Below are 23,604 nucleotides of genomic sequence, written 5' to 3' on the forward strand. Positions count from 1 at the left end.
CAGCAACCAAGTCCAAGGAGGAGAAGCACGAGCCCCCAGCCTCCTGTTTCTCGGGTTCTGTGGGTTCTGCTCATCGCAACAAGGAAAACCTTGTGGCAGTTTTCATTGATGTTGAGACAGCCCTGAGATGGGGCAAGAAGATGGGTGGGGGGAGGTGGAGGGCTTCAAGAACCAGCTGCAGAACCACACTACCCACTGACACCTTTCTGTGATTCAGTTGCCACTCAGAACACACTTGTTGAATCTCTGAAGGTATGGAGACCAGTGCCGTCTTGGAATCAGAACGTTCCTGACACACATATTTACAGAGTCACGAGACAGGTCTCAGTGAGACAGCCTGAGTAGAGAGGAATGCTTACCTACGTATCATGCTCCCTCGAGGTCGCCCAGCCCAGCCACCCAAAACAACCCCCAGGTGCACTCTCCAGACTTTGTGGAGGTGACAGAAGTGGCATTTGAGAGGGACAGACTCCAGCCTTTAGGAGGAACACTCTGCATGCTCTACCCTGTCATCCGTTGATGGCTCGTTGTGCACACGACAACTGCAAACGTTCCAGGAGGGGAGTCCAGCCACCACCTCCACCCTCTCAGCACCAGGGGAGGCCCAGAGCCTTGGGTGCCTCTGCTTTGGTCTGGACCCTCTTCCCTCTGGTTCTGCTCATCTCTTGGCTGTGACCCATAGGAGCCAGCTTGGAAAGTCGTGCTCAGGCTCTGAGGCCCCACCTTAATCTCAGGCTCTCTTGAATTCTTTTTTTTTTTTTAATTTTAATTTTATTTTTTTATACAGCAGGTTCTTATTAGTTATCCATTTTATACATATTAGTGTATATATGTCAATCCCCATCTCCCTATTCATCCCACCACCACCACCCCCGCCACTATCCCCCCTTGGTGTCCATACGTTTGTTCTCTACATCTGTGTCTCACTTTCTGCCCTGCATACCGGTTCATCTGTACCATTTTTCTAGGTTCCACATACATGCATTAATATACGATATTTGTTTTACTCTTTCTGGCTTACTTCACTCTGTATGACAGTCTCTGGAGCCATCCACGTCTCTAAAAATGACCCAATTTCGTTCCTTTTTATGGCTGAGTAATATTCCATTGTATATATGTACACATCTTCTTTATCCATTCGTCTGTTGATGGGCATTTAGGTTGCTTCCATGACCTGCCTATTGTAAATAGTGCTGCAATGAACATTGGGGTGCATGTGTCTTTTTGAATTATGGTTTTCTCTGGGTATATGCCCAGTAGTGGGATTGCTGGGTTGTATGGCAGTTCTATTTTTAGTTTTTTAAGGAGCCTCCATACTGTTCTCCATAGTGGCTGTATCAATTTACGTTCCCACCAACACTGCAAGAGGGTTCGCTTTTCTCCACACCCTCTCCAGCATTTGTTGTTTGTAGATTTTCTGATGATGCCCATTCTAACTGGTGTGAGGTGATACCTCATTGTAGTTTTGATTTGCATTTCTCTAATAATTAGTGATGCTGAGCAGCTTTTCATGTGCCTCTTGGCCATCTGTACGTCTTCTTTGGAGAAATGTCTATTTAGGTCTTCTGCCCATTTTTGGATTGGGTTGTTTGTTTTTCTAATATTGAGCTGCTTATATATTTTGGAGATTAATCCTTTGTCTGTTGATTCATTTGCAGATATTTTCTCCCATTATGAGGGTTGTCTTTTGGTCTTGTTTATGGTTTCCTTTGCTGTGCAAAAGCATTGAAGTTTCCTTAGGTGTCATTTGTTTATTTTTGTTTTTATATCCATTACTCTAGGAGGTGGATCAAAAAAGGTCTTTTTTTCTTTTCTTTTCTTTTCTTTTCTTTGCAATACACGGGCCTCTCACTGTTGTGACCTCTCCCGTTGTGGAGCACAGGCTCCGGATGCGCAGGCTCAGCGGCCGTGGCTCACGGGCCCAGCCGCTCTGCGGCATGTGGGATCTTCCTGGACCGGGGCACGAACCCATGTCCCCTGCATCGGCAGGCAGACTCTCAACCACTGCACCACCAGGGAAGCCCGATCAAAAAAGGTCTTGCTGTGATATATGTCAGAGTGTTCTTCCTATGTTTTCCTCTAAGAGTTTTATAGTGCCCGGTCTTGCATTTAGGTCTCTAATTCATTTTCAGTTTATTTTTGTGTATGCTGTTAGGGAGTGTTCTAATTTCATTCTTTTACATGTAGCTGTCCAGTTTTCCCAGCACCACTTATTGAAGAGACTGTCTTTTCTCCATTGTATATCCTTCCCTCCTTTGTCATAGATTAGTTGACCATAGGTGTGTGGGTTTATCTCTGGGCTTTCTATCTTGTTCCATTGATCTATATTTCTGTTTTTGTGCCAGTACCATACTGTCTTAATTACTGTAGCTTTGTAGTATAGTCTGAAGTCAGGGAGTCTGATTCCTCCAGCTCCACTTTTTTCGCTCAAGACTGCCTTGACTATTCTGGGTCTTTTGTGTCTGCATACAAATTTTAAGATTTTTTGTTCTAGTTCTGTAAAAAATGCCATTGGTCATTTGATAGGGGTTGCATTGTATCTGTAGATCGCTTTGGGTAGTATAGTCATTTTCACAATATTGATACTTCCAATCCAAGAACATGGTATATCTCTCCATCTGTTGGTATCATCTTTAATTTCTTTCATCAGTGTCTTATCATTTTTTGCATACAGGTCTTTAGTCTCCCTAGGTAGGTTTATTCCTAGGTATTTTCTTCTTTTTGTTGCAGTGGTAAATGGGAGTGTTTCCTTAATTTTTCTTTCAGATTTTTCATCATTAGTGTATAGGAATGCAAGAGATTTCTATGCATCAATTTTGTATCCTGCAACTTTACCAAATTCATTGATAAGCTCTAGTAGTTTTCTGGTGGCATCTTTAGGATTCTCTATGTATAGTATCATGTCGTCTGCAAACAGTGACAGTTTTACTTCTTCTTTTCCTATTTGGATTCCTTTTATTTCTTTTTCTTCTCTGATTGCTGTGGCTAGGACTTCCAAAACTATGTTGAATAATAGTGGTGAGAGTGGACATCCTTGTCTTATTCCTGATCTTAGAGGAAATGCTTTCAGTTTTTCAGCATTGAGAATGATGTTTGCTGTGGGTTTGTCGTATATGGCCTTTATTATGTTGAGGTAGGTTCTCTCTATGCCCACTTTCTGGAGAGTTTTTATCATAAATGGGTGCTGAATTTTGTCAAAAGCTTTTTCTGCATCTATTGACCTGATCATATGGTTTTTATTCTTCAGTTTGTTAATATGGTGTATCACAATGATTGATTGTGTATATTGAAGAAACGTTGCATCCCTGGGATAAATCCCATTTGATCATGGTGTATGATCCTTTTAATGTGTTGTTGGATTCTGTTTGCTAGCGTTTTGTTGAGGATTTTTGCATCTATATTCATCAGTGATATTGGTCTGTAATTTTCTTTTTTTGTGGTATCTTTGTCTGGTTTTGGTGTTAGGGTGATGGTGGCCTCATAGAATGAGTTTGGGAGTTTTCTCTGCAATATTTTGGAAGAGTTTGAGAAGGATGGGTGTTAGTTCTTCTCTAAATGTTTGATAGAATTTACCTGTAAAGCCATCTGGTCCTGGACTTTTGTTTGTTGGAAGGTTTTTAATCACAGTTTCCAATTCATGACTTGTGATTGGTCTGTTCATATTTTCTATTTCTTCCTGGTTCAGTCTTGGAAGGTAATACCTTTCTAAGAATTTGTCCATTTCTTCCAGGTTGTCCATTTTATTGACCTAGAGTTGCTTGTAGTAGTCTCTTAGGATGCTTTGTATTTCTGTGGTGTCTGTTGTAACTTCTCCATTTCCATTTCTAAATTTTACTGATTTGAGTCCTCTCCCTCTTTTTCTTGAGTCTGACTAATCGTTTATCAATTTTGTTTATCTTCTCAAAGAACCAGCTTTTTGTTTTATTGATCTTTGCTACTGTTTTCTTTGTTTCTATTTCATTTATTTCTGTGCTGATCTTGATGATTTATTTCCTTCTGCCCTGCATACCGGTTCATCTGTACCATTTTTCTAGGTTCCACATACGTGCATTAATATACGATATTTGTTTTGCTAACTTTGGGTTTTGTTTGTCCTTCTTTCTCTAGTTCCTTTAGGTGTAAGGTTAGATTGTTATTTGAGGTTTTTCTTGTTTCCTGAGGTAGACTTGTATAGCTATAAACTTCCCTATTAGAAATGCTTTTGCGCCATCCCATAGGTTTTGGATAGTCGTGTTTTCATTGTCATTTGTCTCTAGGTATTTTTTGATTTCCTCTTTGATTTTTTCAGTGATCTCTTGGTTATTTAGTAACGTATTGTTTAGCCTCCATGTGTTTGTGTTTTTTACGTTTTTTCCCCTGTAATTGATTTCTAATCTCATAGCGTTGTGGTCAGAAAAGATGCTTGATATGATTTCAATTTTCTTAAATTTACTGAGGCTTGATTTGTGACCCAAGATGTGATCTATCCTGGAGAATGTTCCATGCGCACTTGAGAAGAAAGTGTAGTCTGCTGTTTTTGGATGGAATGTCCTATAAATATCAATTAAATCTATCTGGTCTGTTGTGTCATTTAAAGTTTGTGTTTCCTTATTAATTTTCTGTTTGGATTATCTGTCCATTGGTGTAAGTGGGGTGTTAAAGTCCCCCCTATTATTGTGTTACTGTCGATTTCCTCTTTTAGAGCTGCTAGCAGTTGCCTTATGTATTGAGGTGCTACTGTGTTGGGTGCATATATAATTGTTGTATCTTCTTCTTGGATTGATGCCTTGATCATTACATAGTGTCCTTCCTTGTCTCTTGTAACATTCTTTATTTTAAAGTCTATCTTATCTGATATGAGTATTAATACTCCAGCTTTCTTTTTATTTCCATTTGCATGGAATATCTTTTTCCATCCCCTCACTTTCAGCCTGTATATATCCCTAGGTCTGAATTGGGTCTCTTGTAGACAGCGTATATATGGGTCTTGTTTTTGTATCCATTCAGCAAGCCTGTGTCTTTTGGTTGGAGCATTTAATCCATTCACGTTTAAGGTAATTATCAATATGTATGTTCCTGTTACCATTTTCTTAATTGTTTTGGGTTTGTTTTTGTAGGTTCTTCTCGTGTTTCCCACTTAGAGAAGTTCCTTTAGCATTTGTTGTAGAGCTGGTTTAGTGGTGCTGAATTCTCTTAGCTTTTGCTTGTCTGTAAAGCTTTCGATTTCTCCATCGAATCTGAAGGAGATCCTTGCCAGGTAGAGTAATATTGGTTGTGGGTTCTTCCCTTTCATCACTTTAAGTATATCATGCCATTCCCTTCTGGCTTGTAGAGTTTCTGCTGAGAAATCAGCTGTTAACCTTTTGGGAGTTCCCTTGTATGTTATTTGTCATTTTTCCCTTGCTGCTTTCAATAATTTTTCTTTTTCTTTAATTTTTGCCAATTTGATTACTGTGTGTCTTGGCATGTTTCTCCTTGGGTTTATCCTGTATGGGACTCTCTGCGCTTCCTGGACTTGGGTGGCTATTTCCTTTCCCGTGTTAGGGAAGTTTTCAACTATCATCTCTTCAGATATTTTCTTGGGTCCTTTCTCTCTCTCTTCTCCTTCTGGGACCCCTATGATGTGAATGTTGTTGTGTTTAATGTTGTCCCAGAGGTCTCTTAAGGTGTCTTTATTTCTTTTCATTCTTTTTTCTTTATTCTGTTCCGCAGCAGTGAATTCCACCATTGTGTCTTCCAGGTCACTTATCCGTTCTTCTGCCTCAGTTATTCTGCTATTGATTCCTTCTCGTGTATTTTTCATTTCAGTTATTGTATTGTTCATCTCGTTTGTAATTCTTCTAGGTCTTTGTTAAACAGTTCTTGCATCTTCTCAATCTTTGCCTCCATTCTTTTTCCCAGGTCCTGGATCATCTTCACTATCATTATTCTGAATTCTTTTTCTGGAAGGTTGCCTATCTCCACTTCGTTTAGTTGTTTTTCTGGGGTTTTATCTTGTTCCTTCATCTGGTACATAGCCCTCTGCCTTTTCATCTTGTCTATCTTTCTGTGAATGTGGTTTTTGTTCCACAGGCTGCAGGATGGTAGTTCTTCTTGCTTCTGCTGTCTGCCCTCTGGTGGATGAGGCTATCTCTCCCTTGAATTCTTTCTGGTAGGATGGAAACTACTTAATTAGGGCCTACCTGGGGTGCGGGGGGAGATGATATGGACACCATTCTCCTCCACTTGCCTTGGTGCCTTTACCCTGTCTGACCATTTCGTGCCCACTAGTGTGTGGGCTTCAGTCACTCACTTGGTTTCTCATGGTTTTATAAATTGATTGCTACTGTTAAGACTGAAATGTACTTTCAGTAACATCATCTTTAGTGCTTCTTAAACAGTATTAACTTGCCTGGCTTCTGTTCCTGTGTTCTTGATTAGTAAGATCACCACAATAACAAGCTGTTCTTCAATTCAGTGACATTTAAAAAAAAACTGTCAAGCCCATCTTGAAGACCAATGCTTTTATGTGTGAACTTTTCCTGGCCCTTCCCCTGGGGTGTTATTTAATGAATGTCATTGTTTCCAGGGGAAAGTTTTCATTTACCGTGGGAAGGAGTATGAACGCCGGGAAGATTTTGAAGCTCGGCTATTAACTCAGTTTCCAAATGCTGAGAAAATGAAGACAACATCTCCACCAGGCGACGATATTAAAAACTCTGCTGGCCAATGTATCCTTTCAGACAGCCATGTCGGATATAAAATGATGGCGATGTCGTTTGTTTGGATGGTTGGGTGTACGTGGGACCTTGCTCCTGGCTAATGACCATGCTGCCTTATGACCCTTAACCCCCTTGACCTTCAGATATTCAGTGCTTCACAGTAAAGCCCAAACTCGATTTGCCCCCTAAGTTTCACAGGCCCGTGTCAGAGCAGATTGTAAGGTAACATTTTCCTTACCCAACATGAGGGTGGTGAGAGGCGTACACAGATCGCTTCTTCATAATTTCACGTCTCAGAGGGTGGATGTCAGCCTTTGATTAACTTTTCAGATGCTCTTTCTGTTTACTTCAAAAAGCAAGGGAAATTAGTCATGTTCAGCATCAAAGAAGGGGGAAGGAAGATGTGAACACGTGTGGCCGGGAGGGTGCAAGGCTGTTCCTTATACCCGTGATTGGGAGACAGGGAAAGTCAGGGGGAGAAAGGGGTACTCTGGGCTCCATTTGAGCCACCAGGTGAGAGACCCCCTGTAGACCTTTTCTCCAGGGCTCAGGCCCTGCCCCACACCCCACAGATCTGTCTGTGTGCCTGTGGTGTGGCCTGAGCATTTGGATCCCAGAAGCCAGGAATAGGGATTCAGACATGTGCTCGTGATGCAGAACCAGTTGGGGGATGAGAAGAAGCCTTCACCTGTACAACAGGGTGATTACATAATATGGGATTTGGAGGTAGAATTTTTTTTTTTTTTTTTTTTTTTTTTTTTGCAGTACGCGGGCCTCTCACTGTTGCGGCCTCTCCCGTTGCGGAGCACAGGCTCCAGACGCGCAGGCTCAGCGGCCATGGCTCACGGGTCCAGCCGCTCCACGGCATGTGGGATCTTCCCAGACCGGGTCACGAACCCGTGTCCCCTGCATCGGCAGGTGGACTCTCAACCACTGCGCCACCAGGGAAGCCCCTGGAGGTGGATTTTAAAACTCACAGGCCAACTGTCCAAATTTGAGTGAGATTTTCTGCATCTACATTGAATTGCCCCTGACTTAGCAGTGGTGTAGAAACACCTACACTAGATGTCTCTTAGATATGAAGAATTTTCTATTTGATCCATGTACTGGTGAAAAACAATTAACCTCTTTGATGGCCTAATAATGCTCAGGATCTGCTTATTTTATATCCTGAAGTTTGGTGGATTGGGTTCTTCTACAAAATTCACTACCATTTCTTTAACCTTTCATCAGCAAACATGGGAAATAAACCAGGACTGGTTTACTGACGGATGATCGCTTTCATAAGGCTTAGGCTTTAAGTTTTGCAACATTTTTTTCTCAGAGAGGCATTAAACACTGGTGAACTCTAGTGTATGCTCAGATATTTCCCTTTGATGTGGGGTGCCCACCTGCGTTTCAGCGCAGGGGGGTAAGTGAGCCTCCCAGCCTGCCTCTGGGATGTGCGTGAAACCCACCCCCTCCCCAGGGGAAGAAGGTACAGTCTCCATCTTATGTATGCCACCCTTGGTGGTTGCCAAGTCTGCCTTTTGTAGATCTGCAATTAAAGTATACAAGACCTTTTAAAAAATAAGACATACTTTTACATTTTTAATAACTTATTAGATTAAATTATTTAATTAATTGTTGAACTATGAATTCAAATTTTAAATAATAAACGCATAAATGGAGAATGAAGGCCTTTTCCCCCTCTCCTTTGCTTCACCTTTTCTGTTTTTGCTGGTTTCACTCTTACTCAGCATCTCTTCTCCCTTGAGCATTGTCAGGGACAGAGAAGAGGCAAAAATTCAAGGTAATTTTTCCACCTGCCAACGTCTCTCTTCTGAGGCTGGCGGGGAAAGAAAGCCCAGCTGTCGCTCCAGGTCAAGGCTGGAGATGTTTTAAGGGATGCACTGACCTATAGGGAGACCGGATCCTGTGTCTAAAAGCAAATCGGCTGCTTTTCTGGTTAAATGTCTAATGATTTCTCTATCTCTGTACAGTTTTTACAGAGTAAACGAGGTCCAGCGATTTGAATATTCTCGTCCGATCCGCAAGGGAGAGAAAAACCCAGACAACGAATTTGCGGTAAAAAAAAAACCACCCCCAAACTCATGCCATGACTAACAAAACTGTGCATGGAAAAGTGTGTTCTCGAAGGCTCCCACAGTGCAGGATTGAATGCCTTTGTGTGTTATGTGCAGAGATCCTAGCATATTACCCATTCAAATTTAGTGAAATGACGACCATTTCACAGATAGTATCACTAAGGTGCTTGGGATACTGTAAGAAGGTAACTAGTGCTTTGGAGCGTTTCCGTGCTCGGAGCACACTTGCTTCCCTCCTGCGTGTATCTGAGTCTTCCTCTGTGCCCTGGGTCCTGGAGCAGGTGCTGGTGTCTCAGTTATAAATAAGCTCTCGGAGGTGCCGAGTGCTTACATGGCTCTCTGCAGGGGACAAGCAGTCAGGAGGTGAGCTGGGCTCACTACCCAGTGCCCACACCTGAACTTCACTGTGGCACAATACGCCGGAACAGGGTCCCCGCAGGCACAGCTGAATAACAGGCCTCCTGGATGTTGAGAAGCATCCCGGACCTCTACCCACTAGGTGCCAGCTAGAGCCTCCCCGGTTGTGACAACGAATCACGTGTTTCCACACATTGCTAAACATCTTGTTGAAGACCCTGCATTAGAGTCATAGAAACGTTAACACGGATTCTTGCAACCTTTTAAAACCTGTACATACAACTGCTTTAATGGATTCCATTTTGCAAAGGCATGAAATAAAGCATAGCGTTTTTATTTTTTAATTAATTTATTTTTTTGAAGTAGAAAAGAATAGCTTTATTGCTTTACGAGGCGAAGGGGGCCACAGGGGGCTAATGCCCTCAAAACTGTATGTTGAAAGCATAGTTTTATTTATTTATTTATTTTTAATGTTAACGTTTCTCTCTCCTCCTGCCCTGAAAAACCTCCTCTGGAAATCCCTAGATAGGCCCATATCTCAAGGTGGCGTTAGCCCCAAGGACCCCTGGCGGGGACCTTGTCTGCAGGTATCTGGGGGTGCAGGGGGTCAAAGTTGAATTAGCACCATGCTGCTGACCCAAAGGGAAGCTCAGAGCACTTTCAGCAAAGTTGCCTTCCACCCACCCTCCCTTTGAAGCCCTGTTTCCTGTAATCTTTTGATCCCCACGGTGATGCCTGTGAGTCTCCAGTCACAGCCCCTGAAAGGCCCTTCCCTTCCCTTCCCGAGCCCAGTTTCCTGTGTGTCAACTAGGATCTTGGAGTTGGGAAATTCTAAGGCTGTCCCCAGTTTCATCACTGGCTCTTTCAAAACCAAAACCCTATTTCTTGGTTAGTGGGGCATCCTGAACCTGTTTGGTGACTCGTTTCACTGTGGCACCGTCTGCAATGGTGAGAGAGGCAAGGCCCCACCTAAGACACCCACACCAGGGCTGGGCTTTCTGAGCCGTCTCTGTTCTGGTCATCACAGCAATAACTCTGTCATTTCTGTAGCACCCTGGCTGCAGGATGTATGGGCGGTTCTTGAATTTCCCTCAGGCCTCTCACGTCTCGCGGCGATGTACGTTCTTACACGGTGTAGGAAGAGACACAAGGAGGTCGAGCAAATTGCCGACAGTTGCGCAGCCATTCGAGGCAGAGCTAAGAATAACCATGGCTCCTGAACTCCGGAGCTGCGCTAAGCCTTAGAGGCTGGGCTCTTTCTAAATGGCCCAGAAATCCCCTAATGGCCCCGTTAGGTTCTCACACACAGATGAGGCTTTCAGAAGCCACGGGATTTAGTCCTTCACGTGCTTGACAAAGCCCCAGGCTTTCAGATAAGCGCAGGGGGTTTGGTGGTAATGGGAGGCCAGGCTGGGGCCTGCGGCAGGGAGCCTGGCTCCCAGGGCCTGGGTGCTGGGAAAGCTGCCCTGCCAGGCCAGCCCGGGAGCTCAGAGCAGCTTGGTGCCTCCAAACCTGGCCACGCATGAAGTTCTGAAACCCAGAGCCGGCAAGGAGGAGGGAGCCAGAGACAGGGTCAACGTGGAACCCGCAGGCCCGTCCCCCGGGGATGCTGGGGTTGGTAGGGAGCAGTGCAGCCTGCTGTTCCAGGCCGGTGCCTGAGCCAGCAGCCCCTGGGGCAGGTGTGTCCCTGGGGCCTCGGCCACGTCCTTCCCCTCTCCCAGCCTGGAATCTGAGGTTTGGAGAAAATGCTTTCTACATGCCAGCCAGTTTTCTGGAAATGTTGACAATCCGTTACGCCATCTTTTTATATCTGGATCACTATGGACAGACTCAGACTGCTCAGTGATTCTCTGTTACTGGGAGGTGTACCAGGCAAAGGCTGCTACCAGCTGGACACCTCGCCGTAGGAGGTGGGAGGAAAGGGTTACGGTTCACCCCTGCAGCGGAGTTCTGTGCGGCCATTAAAGAGGGCTGGAGTTACATTTCCTGGCTTTAAACAACTTCCCGCAGTATGTAATATACCATTTTCGGAAGAATACATTTTCATTGAAAATACACATATACACACTTGTTAATGCTTAATAGGAAGCCTTGAACCCCAGATAGTAAAAGGTTAGGTTGTCATCTTTAGGTACTGAGTGATTTTTCTGCCTTCTATTTCCATGTCTTCATTTTCTGATGTAAATATATATGTTACGCCAAAAAAAGAAAAAAATTCGTCATTAAAATACTGACTGATTTTATTAGAATGTTGAGAGGTCACTTTTATGAAGCCCAGTCTTCCTCAAGGATTTGCATCTTCAAGTTTCTTTTGAACACTAAGTAAGGCTAACGTAAAGCTCGTTGGAGCCTTTCCAAAAATCTGTCTGCTCAGAGGGAACCTCCCTCGTGTGGATGTATATAATTCTCCCCTTCTATTGTATTTTCTTGGCCAAATGCCAGGGAAACGGGCACCATTGGCCAGGGAACAGGGGGCCACGGTGTCCTGTGTAACAGTCTGGCGGTTCAGCAGAGCATGGCCTGTGAGGTGTTCCCTGGGCGGCTGGTGACCTTGCCTCCCAGACCCTTGCAAATCCCCATGAGGACAGAAGCTGTCATCTACCTGCAACATCCTTCTCCTAACAAGTGTCCTGTGTGTGTTCCCTTTGCAGAATATGTGGATCGAAAGGACCATATACACAACTGCGTATAAATTGCCTGGCATTTTAAGGTGGTTTGAGGTCAAATCTGTTTTCATGGTAAGCACACCCCACAGGAGGAACTGCCCATCACCCCCTCTTCTACGGTCTGACACGGCCTCTTCCCCGGGCGTGTCATCTGGTCACCGTGGCCGGCAGGCGTGCTTCAGACCCCACATCAGGCTTAACCCAGAATCACTCTCCCCGTCCACAAATACTGCGGTGGAAATGCCGTGTAATCACAACCTCCTCTAGCGTAGAAAGAAACCAGAGCTAAGATTTCATTTCTTTTTACAAAATATTTAAATCTAGTCTTCACTGTGCTGTTTTGACAGTTCTTTCTGTTACCGAAATGAAAAGTTTGACAAATTCCAATTTACATACGTTTTTGAAGATCTTTCTTCCTGATGGTTTTATTGCCATTTACATGACAAACAACTTGATTAATAGTACTTGCTCGTTTTCAAGTAAAAATAGCTTGAGAATATACCCCTCACCCACACTTTTTAAAGAAATAATGACCCGCATCTCATTAGCTAAACTTTGCCTCGGTGATGAGCTATCGGACAGTTCCAGTCACAGGAACCAGAGTTGGGCAGAAGGTTCTTACTGAATGTATAGCAGCAGCAGCGTGACAATTGCCAGTATAACAAGGTCTGATTGGAATACGTGTGCTTTGTCATGTGTCTCAATGCCTTTGGTTTTCACCTGGCAGGATCTTAACCAGAGGGGTGGTACCCACTGTTCAGTTTACCGTGAGTCCCCTTGGAAACTCCTGCTTCTGCCCTAGGACGTGGCTGGCGCCTATCTTCCCAGCCTTGTTTCCACTCCTGACCCTCGTCCACACCAGTTGAGCTCTGGCTGACCTCTCCCTGACCTCTAAGCTCAATTGACCTGTCCCTGAGCATGCGTGTGGTCAGCTGCATCCCATCCCCATCTCCAGCGCCCCCTCCTCCTGCTCTGAAGCCCTAGGGCTCTGGGCCCCCCTCTCCACTCCCGGAGGGCGCCTCTACTTCCTGTGTCCCCAGAGACCCCACTCTGTCCCCCTCTAGCACCCAGGCAGGCCCTGACCTCTGGAAGGCTCAGGAGACGTGGCAGGTGGCAGAAATGCAAGCCTTCACTGGCACCATTCGGAGCTGGTGATGTACATGCGGGAGACCACAGGACAGGAGACCCTTCCCTAAACAGGCACCACTCCTATCCTCCTGTGAGCCTCTTCCCATAAGCCGTTTGTAATCGGGGACTCCGTGAGCCAGCCCGGATGTGTGAGGATGGTGCTGAACAGCTCGAGGTGGCGAAGGCTGAGCCCTGATTTTCTGTAAGGATGTGGCTCTGCCACGGGCTATGCTTGCCCTTTTTAATGAACGAAGAAAGCTGGAGGCTGAATAATCCCAGGATGGCAGGACTGTAATAATCCTGCTGCCCACACCCCTGGCCCCGCCATCGCTGGAACAGACCAGCAGCTGACCCTCTTGGTTTGATAAAGCTAGGACACTGCTCTTTCTTGCGGCAAACGGGATCAGCGACAGGGAGTTAGCCATCAGTCAAAATGGAATTCTGCCCTGGAGAGTCCATTTGGCAAAGTTATGTGTCTGGGGTGGTGCATTCCAGGGTCTGATAAAGCCAGGTATGGGGTGAAAACAAAGGCCCTAGGGTACGTGTTGTTTGGGGTGCACTTGCAACCAGGGGGCACCCTCAGCGGCCAGCACACGGTCGGCCACCTCTTTGAATGTTACCTCCTCTCCATCAGGTCACCTCTCCGGCAGGTTCTCGCCAGTGACGACTGAGGGTGTCGTTCTAGGGTCTCTCCATTCTCTCAACATCTCTGCACCTCCAACCCCCATCTCTCTACCTCTCAGACAATCCCCAGGGGCTGTAGAAGGAGAAAACAGGCTGCTCTGCTTTGCCATTTGCTAAAGACACCCTAGGGTCCCCGGCACAGGTGGGGACCCGTCCCACTTCCCTTGGGGAAGGGAAGGATCAGGTTATCATGTGTTGTGGTCACCCTTGGACGTGGCTCCGGGGCCCAGCCTAGGGTCTGTTAGAGCCAGGCCTGGTGGGAAGGTGGTGTTATTGTTTTAAACGCGGACGCATCCTCCTGGCACCTGCGGGCTGAGCCAGAGAGGATTGCGGGGCGGGGCCTCGCCAGGCCCTGCAGGGGCCCCCAGAGGAAGAAGGGCACTGGGTGTGGGCAGAGCTGCAGGAGCAGTGGCGAGGTGGGCCCATGCTGGCTCGCCCTGCCTCCTGCTCTGAGGGTCCTGCTGACCAGTGACGGGTTTGCAAGGGAGGCCCGTGAGGTCCAGCTGAAGTGGTGACCACCGGGCAGGGGGAGCTCTTCCTTCCTATAGGAGGGCGTGTGGCCTCCTGTGGAAACCACGGCAGGACCCCTCCCCCGCTTCCCTAACCAAGCAAGTCCAGGGACACAGCGCCCAGACCTCCTGCCTCAGGGACAGGGAGAGATTGCTCAAAATTCCTTAAGACAAGCAACGAACAAGGCCATAGTTCAAAGGCTGCTTTGTGAGGCACGTAGACTGTGCTCAAGTGCCACTCAGGGCTGTGTTTCCCTGGGATGACCGGACGTGTGCATACGCACGCGTGCGCGCACACACACGCATACACACGTGCATGCGCGCACACATTCCCCAGGACTAGGTGACCTTGCGTTGTGCCTTTGGAGCTTGCATGTGGGGACAGGTCTATGGAAACACATAAAGATCCTAAAATGCCCGGCTTCTCTCGGCTGGGTGATGAGGGACCTTTGCTCCAAGAAGCCACTGGGAAGAAAAGTGCGTGGAGAGTAGGAAGCCTGCCCCACTCGGAGTGTGTGTCCTCTGGCGAGGAGCCAGAGGCATCAGCAGAGGCCCTGGCAGGACAGGGGCCGCGGCAGCTGGCCCGATGCCATTCCGTCCTCCCCCTTCCGCAGGTGGAGATCAGCCCCCTGGAGAACGCCATCGAGACCATGCAGCTGACGAACGACAAGATAAACAGCATGGTGCAGCAGCACCTGGACGACCCCAGCCTCCCTGTCAGCCCCCTCTCCATGCTCCTGAACGGCATCGTGGACCCCGCCGTCATGGGAGGCTTTGCAAATTACGAAAAGGCAAGTGACACGCCAGCTTCCTCTTTCCAGCCCTGTCCTGGGACGGACTGTCTCCAAGCCCAGAAACTACTGTTGTCTCACTGAGCGAGCTCCGCAGTGACTGAGCCCAGGCCCGGCCGGCCTGGGCATTGTCCCCTCATCTTCACCCCGCAGCGGGCTGTGCTAACGGAGCCCTAGAGAGTGACCCTCGTGACAGTCCAGAGGCCTGGGATCAATAAAGGCCAAAAGATACAGTTTCAGTGAAAGACAAAAGGCTTAGAATATTTAAAATAGATGGGAGTCTGGTGCAGTGGGGACAGCCAGCTGGTCTCCCTGGAAAATATCTCAGTGAGATCAGGCAGAAGCTGAAGATCGTGGGATGTACTCTAGACAAGGGGTCTGCGCGACAGCCGCCGCCTGATTTTGTAAATCAAGTCTGGGACGTGGCCACGGCCATTCTCTTACTTGGTGTCTGTGGCTGTTTTCCTGATATAACGGTGGCAGAGTTGAGGCCCTTCACAGAAAAGGTTTGCTGCCCCCTGGCCTAGACAAAGTGGAAACTGAAGCAGAAGGGGCTCTGCCTGAAAGTGGTCTGTGAGGCGAAACTGCCCTGGACCCTTTGGAGAGGTGATGCTCTGTTCCAGCTCCCTTCAGCTGTAGGGCGGACCCGGCATGGGGTCAGGGGCACGAGAGCAGCTGGGGAGCTGCCTCCCAGCGAAGTGAGTGACCCGGGTCAGCTGTGGCTTTGCTGGGCTCCATGGACGGGGCCGCCACAGTGAGTGAACAAAGTCCATTCGTTGTGCTGACCTTACTGGATGTTTTGCTGGGGTAGGGTCCAACCCTGGGGGGAATGAGCTGGGTGATGGCCGGGGTGTGCGTCTGTCTCACACACAGCTCTCTCCCCAGGCCTGGTGTACAGAAACGTGTGTTGATGTACTAAGTGTCTCTCCCTGTCTCCACCAGGCCTTCTTTACAGAGCGGTACCTGCAGGAGCACCCCGAGGCCCACGAAAAGATCGAGAAGCTCAAGGACCTGATTGCATGGCAGGTAAATGTCCAGCGGCAGCTGCAGGGCCCGAGGCGGGGAAAGTGGAGTCTGGGACCAGATCCACCAGGGCCACCTTGGCACACCTGCCAGCCGCCACGGAGGACCCTGGACCTCAGCCAGAGCACCCGTGACCATGTCTGTCCCGGATAAACCTGTTCACCACTGCCGTGATTAACCCGACCCCTGGCTGTAGTCATGCATTTGAACACCTAGAAAGTTCTGTCTTGCAAATGAGCCTGGTCTGTTCCCTCCCCTCGGTCAGTGCAGTGCCTGCTGGGAAATCTTTGCCTGGTATCGACAGAACGGAACATCACGGGCAAGGTCAGGAAACAGTGATGCCCTAGAGACCGTGGCTCCAGCCTGTCCTGGGAGGGCGCTCGAGCCAATGCCATCGGCGTGAGAGGTGGGGATGGGAAACCGCCGAACACCCACCCTCCTGTTCCTCGTGCCGGTGGTCAGGGTTGGGGGAAGGGGTCCTCATTTCTGTTTCCGCAGCTGTAATTAATTCTGCATATTTGGCTTTTCTGCTTGTGCTCCTGAGGCCTTCTGAGTCTTTCCTTAGCGGGACATGGTCTGGAAAGGCTGGGCAGCCCTGGAGGGTGTCCTGGGCTCCACTGGAAGTTCCCTTTTCGTGTGTCTGGGCTTCTGGAGCTTTCATGAGCCTGGAGGCGGAGGGGACGTCCAGACCCAGTTCCCATGGGAGCTCTGCCTACTTGCTCTGGACTTTGGACAGCTTGCTTCTTTAAGCTTCCTTTTCTCACGTGGGAGGCAAGGAGGATGCTGCTCATCTACACCCCACACGCCAGGCTGGGGGAAGAGGGCTGAGGAAGGCAGAGGCCAGGGTCTCCCTGTGCCTGGGCGGCATCCCACCCTAGCCCTGGGGGTCCCAGGCTGTGACCAGTGCTCTGTGGCCGCTTTGCTCCCGGCCTCCCTGGAGCCTCACCAGCCTCCCTTGGAGCCTCACCGTCCTGGCTTCGTCATCAGCACATGGGCTGTGTGACCTGTTAGGGTGGAGCGGGGCTGAGTTTTGGTTTCAAGCCTAATTACAAGTATTTATTTTATATCTATAAAATATATATGGATATTGCTGTGATAAAATTTATGTAACATAAAATTTACCACCTTAGTCGTTTTTACGTACACAGTCCAGTGGCATCAAGTATGTTCCCGTCGTTGTGCAGCCATCACCACCATCCATCTCCAGAACGTTTTCATCTTGCAAAACCACTGTGTACCCAATAAACAATAACTCTCCATCCTCCCCACCCCTGGAAACCACCATCCTACTTTCTGTCTCTATGAACTTGATTATTCTAGGGACCTCATATAAGTGGAATCATACATTGTCTTTTTGTGACAGGCTTATTCCACGTAGCGTAATGTTTTTAAGGTTCATCTGTGTTGTAACACGTGTCAGAATTTCGTTCCTTCTTAAGGCTGAATAGCATTCCACTGTCTGTATAGACCACTTTTTACTTATCTGTTCATTCGCTCATGGACACTTGGGTTGCGTCCACTTTTGCTATTGTAAATGATGTTATAATGAACGTGGGTGTACAAATATCTGTTCTCTTTCCTGCCTTCACTTCTTTTCGGTATATACCCAGAAGTGGATTGTTGGATCATATAAGTCTATTTTTAATTTTTTGAGGAAGGACTATATTGTTTTCCACGGCAGCTGCATTATTTTCCATTCCCACCAACAGTCATGCACGATGGTTCCGCCTCATCCTCGTCAACATTTGTTATTTTTTGGTTTTCTTTTTGTTTGTTTTATAGCCGCCATCCTAATGGGTGTGACTTTGCCACAAATCCGTAGGCATTTGATATCAATTTGCCTTGGAATTCTTCTGTGATAAGACACCTTGGGAGCTGAATTTAAGGGAACTTTTTGGCCATGATGGTTTCTTTGCACAAGATGTAAGCCTCAGGTAGGCAGTCTCCCTCTGTTACTAAAAAAGAGGGAGAGAATTTAAAGGTCTGAATGATTCCATCTTAGATGTTGTAAAAACCAAAGGGTACAAAATTCAAAACTCCACTGAAGGCTATATAAAACCATTGCTACACAAAAACTAGTTTGGTCTGCAAAAGTTCTATTGATTTTTTTTTTCTTTTTTTTTTTTTTTTTTTACTGTAAGCTGTTACAGAAAATTGGATTTTAAGAGTTTCAAGCCCTACAGAGGAAAATAATTTGTTCCCCAGAGAGAACTTTATGTCAGCACTATGTCATCACCCCTAATAAGTATATTAAAGGATGAATTTTAAAGTAGCTCACAGGAAAGTCGGGAAAAAAAAACTCTGGTTTCTAGCCACTTCATTAAATCAAAGAGTGATGAAAAATACATATTCAAAACATTACCTGTGATCTTGCTTTCATTTGCAAATGTTTTGAAGATTCATCTTTTAATAGCAGTAATTGAGTCATACGCTCATTAAAAATAAGAAGTTTGGGGTTATCGGAATGCTTTCTTCTGGTTTTGTGTCAATTTATTTGGTTTCGTTTTTTTCCTGAAAACTCTATCAGGGCAAAGTGAGGTTTTCCTCCTGGGAATCCCAAGGGTTCATTGGCAGGGTTTCCATCACTGATGCCTAAAATCATTTGTGAAGGCTGGTTATTAAGTCCCAGGCAGCTCCTGGCTCTGCTGTTGCCGTTGCTGAAACAGAGGGTGCTGACCCCCTCGCAGGCAGGAGCTGGGGTCGGGTGCAGGCTGCCTGGGGCCTCTTCTAGGTTTGCGGCTGACACCAGGTCAGCAGTGAGCGCCAGCCCCTTCCTCGAAGGCACAGCTCCATCTTTCCTCACACGCAGCTGTCTTGTTGGGCATCCCTGCTCTGTGTCCAAAGATGAATCCATATAGACTCATATGAAACCACTGTGGTGCATGCATATTTCTCTTTTTTTTAATTTATTTTATTTATTATTTTTAGCTAGGTTGGGTCTTTGTTGCTGCACATGGGCGTTCTCTAGTTGTGGCAAGCGGGGGCTACTCTTAGTTGCGGTGCACGGGCTTCTCATCGTGGTAGCTTCTCTTGCTGTGGAGCACGGGCTCTAGGCATACGGGCTTCAGTAATTGCAGAACACGGGCTCCGGTAGTTGTGGCACGCGGGCTCAGTAGTTGCGGCACACGGGCTCAGTTGCTTTGCGGCATGTGGGATCTTCCCGGACCAGGGCTCGAACCTGTGTCCCCTGCATTGGCAGGCGGATTCTTAACCACTGCGCCACCAGGGAAGCCCCATATTTCTCTTTTGAAATGCACAGAGATGAAAGACCAAACCCATTCATCATCCCCAGCCGATGACAGTCGTACCGATGTCGCCAGTGGTGGCGCTCCTGGAACACTTAGCAGTGCTTCCAAATGTTCTTTGCCGCTGGCAGGCCATGAATCCGTGTAGGGGACACACAGGAGCAGACTTCAAATACAGCACCGCCATTTAGAAGGGTGTCTTTTGAGAGCAGGCTGCATGCTCTCTTTGAACAACTAGAGGTGTGACTTTGGGGAAGTCCTCCCCCGTCTCTGGGCTCTGGGAAACTCTTCAGATGTGCAGCCTCCTGGGATCCACTCTAGACCAAATCAGGGCTCCGGGGGTGGGATTCAGGAAGCTGCTCAGCTTGGTTGGAATCCAAAGACCATTCCAGGCCTCAGTCCATGGCTTCTGTTTGTATACTAAGCACCTCATATGTTGGAGTGTTTGCACAGAGCATCTTTTTATTCATAGCTTAAGTTCAGCCCCGAGCAGACATAGAACAAGGGCCAGATCCCACCCTTCTTTCAGAAGGTTATATCTGACCAATGTCAGGGACCTGTTGAGGGGATACATTTCATACCCCATAAATTTCACCTGCCAGATCACCGTTCATTCAGTCCCAAGACCTGAACCAAAGGGTCTTAACTTTAGTCCAGCAAGTAGCTTCTTTGATGTCAAGAATCTGGCCAACGAAGAGTTTTATCAAACCAACAACAACAAAAAAAAGCAGAAATGATTGGACCACACTTTTATACATTTGAGAGAGGGCCATTTTACAAGATGCTTTCAGGATCTAGAGTGGCTGTGCTTTAACCTTGAGACAGCACCCTGACGTTGTCTTCACGCCCAGATAGCCACAACACGTTTACCACCTCACCAAAAGTTGTCTGCAGCCTGCCTTTGCCGACCCCCAGGAAGCAAAAGGATTTCTGTGAGCATTTTCTTCTGTTGAACCTGAACAAGCTGCAGCTAGCCCCTGGAGGCTGCCATCTGCAAGAGTAATTCGTATGGAATAGTAAAACGTCCCATCTAGTTTGAAAGCTTAGCTGCATGCCGTCCTGTTGGTGATAGCCGTTCGGAAAGGGGTGCCTGGCGTGTACCTTTAAGCCCAACTGTCAGCCAAACACACTTTGTGCCGGGGCAGCTCGAGAGCAGGCTGGGTGGTGTAAACACAGGGGAGCGCTCACTTATTCCGCCCTTTCCTGGAGTACCACGAGAGGCACCAGCTGCGTGCTATAAATGGCAACCAAATACATTTTATGCCTTGATTCATCTTGATAAGATTTCTTGAATTTGTTCACATGAAATTCAGTTGTGTACTTATTATCCTCCTTACTAATAAATCTGCTCATTTAGATTGGTGTTCTGTCATATTAAGAAAATCTGTTTTTAATCAGTATTTTGATTTAATTGTAAATTATTAAGAGGAAGCCTCTTAGCTTGATTGCATTGAAGAGCATCTACCTCCCGGTCTGAGCCTCAGGGGAAGCAGAAGCCAGGGGAAGAAAGGAGGCTTTCTCACACCCACCCCCAGCGGCTGTGACTCCGGAGGGTCTCTGGGGCTGGGGAATGAAAATGTCTCTACGACGCTTTTAAAGGTCAGCTGTATCTCCACGCTCCGATGTGAAGTCTTGGCATGGATGTTTGTGACAGCAATGTTGGCAGAGACATGATTCTTTTTAGTTTTAAGGAAGAATAAATTTGGTTTTCCTTTCCACATAAGAACATCCTTCAGGACTATAGATCACGTATTATTAGGTTTTTTACATTTTGGAATAGGGTTCTCACTTGCCTGTAGAGGCAATATTCTTAGCGAAAAAAATCTTTGTACTGTGACTTGGCCCTTTGCTAACAGATCAAGTCATAGCTAAACAAATCCAAAACGCAGCCCTTCCCAAATTCAAGTGGAAAGCACGGAGAAGTCTATTCTGGGGTTGATGGTCAAATGTGAGTCAGGCAAAGTAACGGAGCAGCCGTGTGCTACATACCGCACTAGTCGTGTCCGACTTAAAACACAAATGCTTGTCATTTACACATTTTGGTCTGGGGGAGTAACCTGCCTGATGATGAATTTAATCAGCCGGTTTGACTGGGAAACCAAAGCAGATGCATTTTGCACGTTGCCACTTTCTGCCTGGTGTGCATTTCTCTCCCTAGACCACTAAGCAAGAAATAAGGAACGTCAACCTGTATGTCTTTCAGATTCCATTTTTGGCCGAAGGGATCAGGATTCATGGAGACAAAGTCACAGAAGCACTACGGCCATTTCATGAGAGAATGGAAGCCTGTTTCAAACAGTTAAAGGAAAAAGTGGAGAAGCAGTACGGAGTCCGGACCATGGTAAGTGGCTGGCGCGGCAGAGGGGAGGGAGCGAGTCTCTGTGTCACACTGTCCGACTGTGACAGGCTCACAGGGCCGAGTACTTGAGTTGTGTACGTGACGCCTGCTTAGGAAGTGAGATAAGGAACCTCCGCCCCTTCATCATTTCATGTGCCAGCAAACTAGGCACCACCTCTCGCCAACTGGAAATGTCAGGGTGTAAACGTTCCTGAATTTGCTTGATCACCAAATACCCCACTTATGGCTGTGAACACAAGCTCCCCATCGTGTGTGGAGCAACAGAAAGATCTCATAGATCCGTGCGACGACGCAGGCTGGTTCACAGAGACCACACCTCCAGTAACACGACACGCACGAAGGGTTAAATAACACACAGGGAAACAGCACTCACGATGTCCCAAAGCCGAGGTAGAGCCTGTGCCCAGGCCAAGGTCAGAGTCACTGAGGGGAGTAGTGGAGTGCTGAGGTCTGAAGATGTTACCTGTTGGAGGAAGGGGTCACTGATCTAGGCCAAGGGCAAGTTGCAGGAGACGGGCGGGACGCTGGCTGGAGGGAGGACTCACTTAGCAAAGGCTGAAGGCAGGGATTTGAATGGCAGAGGCCAGGGGCCGGCGCAGACACAGCCATGCCTTGGACAGAAGACAGATTGTAAGGAGGAGCTGGGAAGGTGACCAGCCCCCCAGAGCCTGGAATGCCAGGATGTTCCGGGCTGAAGGATAGACCTGAGCTTTTTTTCTTTTTTTAACATCCTTATTGGAGCATAATTACTTTAAGCTGGGACAAAGTGAGAGTGGGATGGACATATATACACTACGAAATGTAAAATAGATAGCTAGTGGGAAGCAGCCGCATAGCACAGGGAGATCAGACCTGGGCTTTTGCTAAGAGTTGGTGGAAGGTCTAACCAGGGCTGAGATCAGGAGCATGGTAAAAAAGTGGCTAGGCATTTTTATGGATGCAAAATACCTGACAGCTTAAGCCTTATGGTGGGCTTGAGGCAGTCTTCATGAGCCATGCCTTAGCAGCTCCGGGGGCAGGGCCAGACACCTCACATCAGAGCACCCCTGTGGCGCCGTTCAGAGCATCACTTCCACCCTTACTCAGGGTCTCTGGGAGCCTTGGTGAGTCCTAGCCTTGACGGCTTGTGGACTCGGGAAACATCTGGCCTAGCAGATGGCTTGAGGCCCCCTTTCTCCATTGTCCGGGGGTGAGCATCAGTGTCGCAAAAAGAGGCAGCGAGACCTCTTCTGGTCTGCTGGAATCCCATGCCTGCTGGTGTGGAGGGGGTGTATGCGAGCAGGTCTTCTGTTATCCTGCAAAGGGAAGGCAGGCTGCAGGAGTTACTCCACCTCTCCTAACACAAGATGCTCTACCTCCTAAAGAATCAGGTGTCCAACCAGGTGCACCATTTTGGTTTCTTTTCTGACCCAGCTCCATCTTTCTGCCGTTCTCTAAAGTTCTCTGCTGTCCCCTGTTGAGCTGGCTTCTTTTTGTTCACCCGTTTATCTCACTTAGCAAACACTAATTTAGTGCTTACCATGTGCCAGGGACCTTTCCGAGGTTTTTAACAATTATGAACTTCTTAGGTTCCTGCAACATGAGGAAGGAGACACTGTGCGCATCCCCATTTTATACATGGGGCAACAGGAACATGGGAAGGTTCACTAGCCCGAGCTTACACGAGTAAGTGGCAGAGCTCTTCTTCTCTTGCCTTTGTGGTTGGAGACATGTAGGAGAGCCAGACCACCCCTGAGAGGGGTTATGCTCTATGCTCTCCCACCCTCCCCATCCCTGCCGGCCATGCCTGGGCCCCAGAGCCTCCAAGCCCAGCACCCTGGTGCTCATCAAATGAGGTGCCTTTGGCCTTGACCACGGCAGAGCATGAGCCTGACCAAGCCAAGAGTAACACAACCGCCGGGCTATGGTCTGAAGACTCAGCAGGCAGGAATCTGGGACCGTCAGCCCAGCAGGAACTGCAACAGGTGAGCAGGCTTAGAAATCAGGACCACGCTGGAGGAGCCTTCACTGCAAGTCAGAATCCTCGAGCTGTGTCTCATCCCTCTGGAGCTTGTGACTCATTACAATCAGCGTCA

The 23,604-nt window shown here is 47.5% G+C and overlaps 1 protein-coding gene across 9 annotated transcripts in view; it reads left to right on the forward strand.

Moving 5' to 3' along the window:
- Positions 1–23,604, forward strand: part of DOCK1 (dedicator of cytokinesis 1) — a 528,766-nt gene that overhangs the window by 482,813 nt on the left and 22,349 nt on the right. For all 9 annotated transcript variants that reach the window (XM_029245561.1, XM_029245563.1, XM_029245558.1 and 6 more), the window contains 7 exons: positions 6,548–6,689; positions 6,824–6,902; positions 8,663–8,747; positions 11,776–11,862; positions 14,726–14,902; positions 15,845–15,928; positions 21,374–21,511. In XM_029245561.1, coding sequence (XP_029101394.1) covers positions 6,548–6,689; positions 6,824–6,902; positions 8,663–8,747; positions 11,776–11,862; positions 14,726–14,902; positions 15,845–15,928; positions 21,374–21,511 — 792 coding nt within the window. The remainder of the gene's footprint in view (positions 1–6,547; positions 6,690–6,823; positions 6,903–8,662; positions 8,748–11,775; positions 11,863–14,725; positions 14,903–15,844; positions 15,929–21,373; positions 21,512–23,604) is intronic.

This window comes from Monodon monoceros, unplaced genomic scaffold (assembly GCF_005190385.1).
Source record: "Monodon monoceros isolate NGI ecotype Baffin Bay Population unplaced genomic scaffold, NGI_Narwhal_1 Super_Scaffold_4, whole genome shotgun sequence".
Classification (NCBI taxonomy): domain Eukaryota; kingdom Metazoa; phylum Chordata; class Mammalia; order Artiodactyla; family Monodontidae; genus Monodon; species Monodon monoceros.